The following is a 2,673-nucleotide window of genomic DNA, read 5'->3' as shown; positions in this document are numbered from 1 at the left end:
GGTGAGCCACCGGCACCGCCAGACCTGGTCGCGGCCGCAGAGCTCCAGGCAGAACGCGAGGCTAACGAGGCGCTCAAAGCGCAAGCCGACGACGCAGCAGCCCGCGCCGCATCGAACGAGCTGCGCCTTGAGAACAAGATTTTGAAGCTCATGACGACCATCAACGAACTCTCGGCCAGCGTCAACGCGCTCTCGTCGGACAAGTCGGCGCTCGCAGAGGCCAAGACAAAGCTCCAAGAGGAGACGACGAGCCTCGCGTCGCGCGTAGCCGCCTTGGAAACGGCGCTGCAGACACAGCAGACACAAGCCAAGACCGACATGAAGGCGCTCGAGACGCGGGCGGTCACGGCCGAAGCCGCCCAAGAAGCCAACGCGACAACGATCCGGGAGCTGCAAACGAACATCGAAGGGCTCTCGAAAAGCGCACTCTACCGACGCACGCAAGAGCTCTCGAAAGAAATCCGGGACCTTCAGGCTCAGCTGCACCGACTTGGGCACTAGCGGCTACTAGTACAGCGTATCTAACTCTGTAAAAATTGCACGTTTTAATCATACCCGTCCCACGAATCGCCTTGGATGGATTCGCTAAAGACAAGTGTAGCCGTATGGCAGGGAATGCACCCTTGCGAAAGGGTCAAGCGGGGCGTGCCTCAACCGATACCGTCAAGATCCGTTAATTGCGTCGACCTACAAGGGTCTGGTGGAGGGAATGCATAGATGACTGCTTTCGTCTTCACAAAATACTCAAGTTCAAACTTGTTTTATTTTCTGTGCGTGGAGTCCAAAAGTGTCGACGGCTACGCAGCCGTGAATCGATCGTGCCATTCCAGTAGAGGTACTGCTTCATGCAACGGAGGAGCGACAGCTATCTAGCAGCTTTCGAGGTTGTGGGCCAAGAACTGCGCAGTCCTTGAGGAGAATGGCCTTGCCGAGCCACTTCTCCTCATGGAGTACGGCATCCGTGCCCCTGAGCACAGCGGCGCAGATTTCTCTTTCTCGAGGCGCGCTGTCTTGGCTGCTCCTAGCCTCCTAACCTCCTAACCTCCTCGTGGGGCTGCTTCATCCTCGTTGGCTCGCGCCGTCGCATGGTGCTTGTGGTTGCTCTCCTGGCGCGCGCGAGTCGATTCTTCTCAAGGCGCGCCGCTTTGGCCGCTGCATCTTCGGACGTACGTTGCGTCGCGTCATTTCGGTTCAACGACACGTTGGACGGCGTTAAGCATCACTGGAGCTGTTGCATCAATGGGGCTGTCGTTCTCTCAAGAGATGCAGCAAGAGGTTTATATCTGTCGCTCCGCTGCTGGTTGAAGCAGTACGACTGCTTTCAGGCCACGCCAAGCACTTGGTGACTTCGTTGACGACTGGTATCCGCCGCTAACTATGGCCACACGTGAACACGATACACAGCTAACACGTACTGGTATATTATGTGAACGCAAAAGCAATCCACACTGCATTCCTACTAGCCTCCTAACCTTGATTGCAGTCGACGACTGAAGGGACAGTGTTTGAAGAGTCACTCGTTGGTACCACCATTTCAGCTACTACAACTAAGAACCTAGTCCTATATATGTGCCAACGGTCCTTAGTGATGGTAGGTGAGGATAAAGTCGATGGCCGATGCCACGTCGTCAAAGATGTGCGTGTCATGGCGATGTGCCGTCTCGGTGAGGTACGCGCGGGCGCGATGGAGGTCCTGGAACTCGCGGCCGATGGGCGTTGCGCCGTCTTCCATCGAAGTGCCTTCGGTCATGGGTTCGATCACGAGCAAGACTGCGCGTTCACTACGCCACGACGTGAAATTCGAGATGGCGCCGGAAACACCTTTGTTTTTGTACCTGCAGATGAGGAGGAGCGCGTCGGTCATCGAGGCGATCGACCGGCAATTGCTGGGAATCACAATCAAAATCAAGTCGGCCGAGTGCTTCATGTTCTTGTCCGACTTGTGTTCGACGCCGTTGGCGACCCAGAGAAAGTCGCCGCTCGGACTATAGTACGGCACAAGCGCCTTTGCAGCATCGGAATCGCCGTGCTCGCACGCCACGACGTATGGCGGAGGTTCCCGCCGAGGTAGATGTAGCGCTGGCTCGACTCCTTGACCGGCGCCGAGTTGGTCAGCGGCGACTCGGCGTCGCCTTCGTCCTCGGAGCTGCCTTCGCTCTCGATGATCGAGCTGCTCGAACACGACCGCATGAAGACCTTTGTATTGAGCGGCTTCTTGGGCCACTGACTCAGCACGAGCGACGACCGCTTCCGGAGTCGGTTGGGCCGGACGCGCGACCCGCCCTTGCTGGTGACCGGGGCGAGGCAGTCTTCCGAGATGACGTGCGTCACGGCATCTTCGACGGTCGCAAAGAGCTTGACGAGCGGGTACATGGAGACATACTGACGCAGGCACGCGCGCGCTGCGTTCAAGTCGGCGATCTCGTGCTCGGTGAGCGCCTTGTTGCCGATGTGAACACCTGCTTCCATGTCCAGGACGACGAGCACGACGCGCCGGCCGCAGCACATGTACTCGGCCGCTTCGTTGATCGAGACGATGGCGCGCGTGAGGTTGTCAATGACGAAGAGCACCATGGTGGCTAGACACAACGGTGAGGCGTCTAACGAAGGTGGCGACGGTCTTTGTACCCGTCTCTTTGGCCTGCGCCTCGAGGTCCATGAGTCCTTCGTGCC

At 58.0% G+C, this 2,673-nt stretch overlaps 1 protein-coding gene across 1 annotated transcript; it reads right to left on the bottom strand.

Annotated features, from left to right (window-relative positions):
- Window positions 1-1,496: 1,496 nt before the first annotated feature.
- On the bottom strand, window positions 1,497-2,673 carry SPRG_18114 (hypothetical protein). The gene is made up of 3 exons (XM_012357546.1): window positions 2,629-2,673; window positions 1,836-2,579; window positions 1,497-1,781 (listed from the first exon to the last, which is right to left on the bottom strand). The coding sequence occupies exons 1-2, from the start codon at window positions 2,657-2,659 to the stop codon at window positions 1,924-1,926; spliced, it is 687 nt and encodes a 228-aa protein (XP_012212936.1). The 5' UTR covers window positions 2,660-2,673; the 3' UTR covers window positions 1,497-1,781; window positions 1,836-1,923.

Source organism: Saprolegnia parasitica (genome assembly GCF_000151545.1).
Source record: "Saprolegnia parasitica CBS 223.65 unplaced genomic scaffold supercont2.983, whole genome shotgun sequence".
In the NCBI taxonomy this organism is placed as follows: Eukaryota; Oomycota; class Saprolegniomycetes; order Saprolegniales; family Saprolegniaceae; genus Saprolegnia; species Saprolegnia parasitica.
The sequence above is the reverse complement of the archived record's forward strand: the minus strand, read 5'-3'. Positions and strand labels throughout refer to the sequence as shown.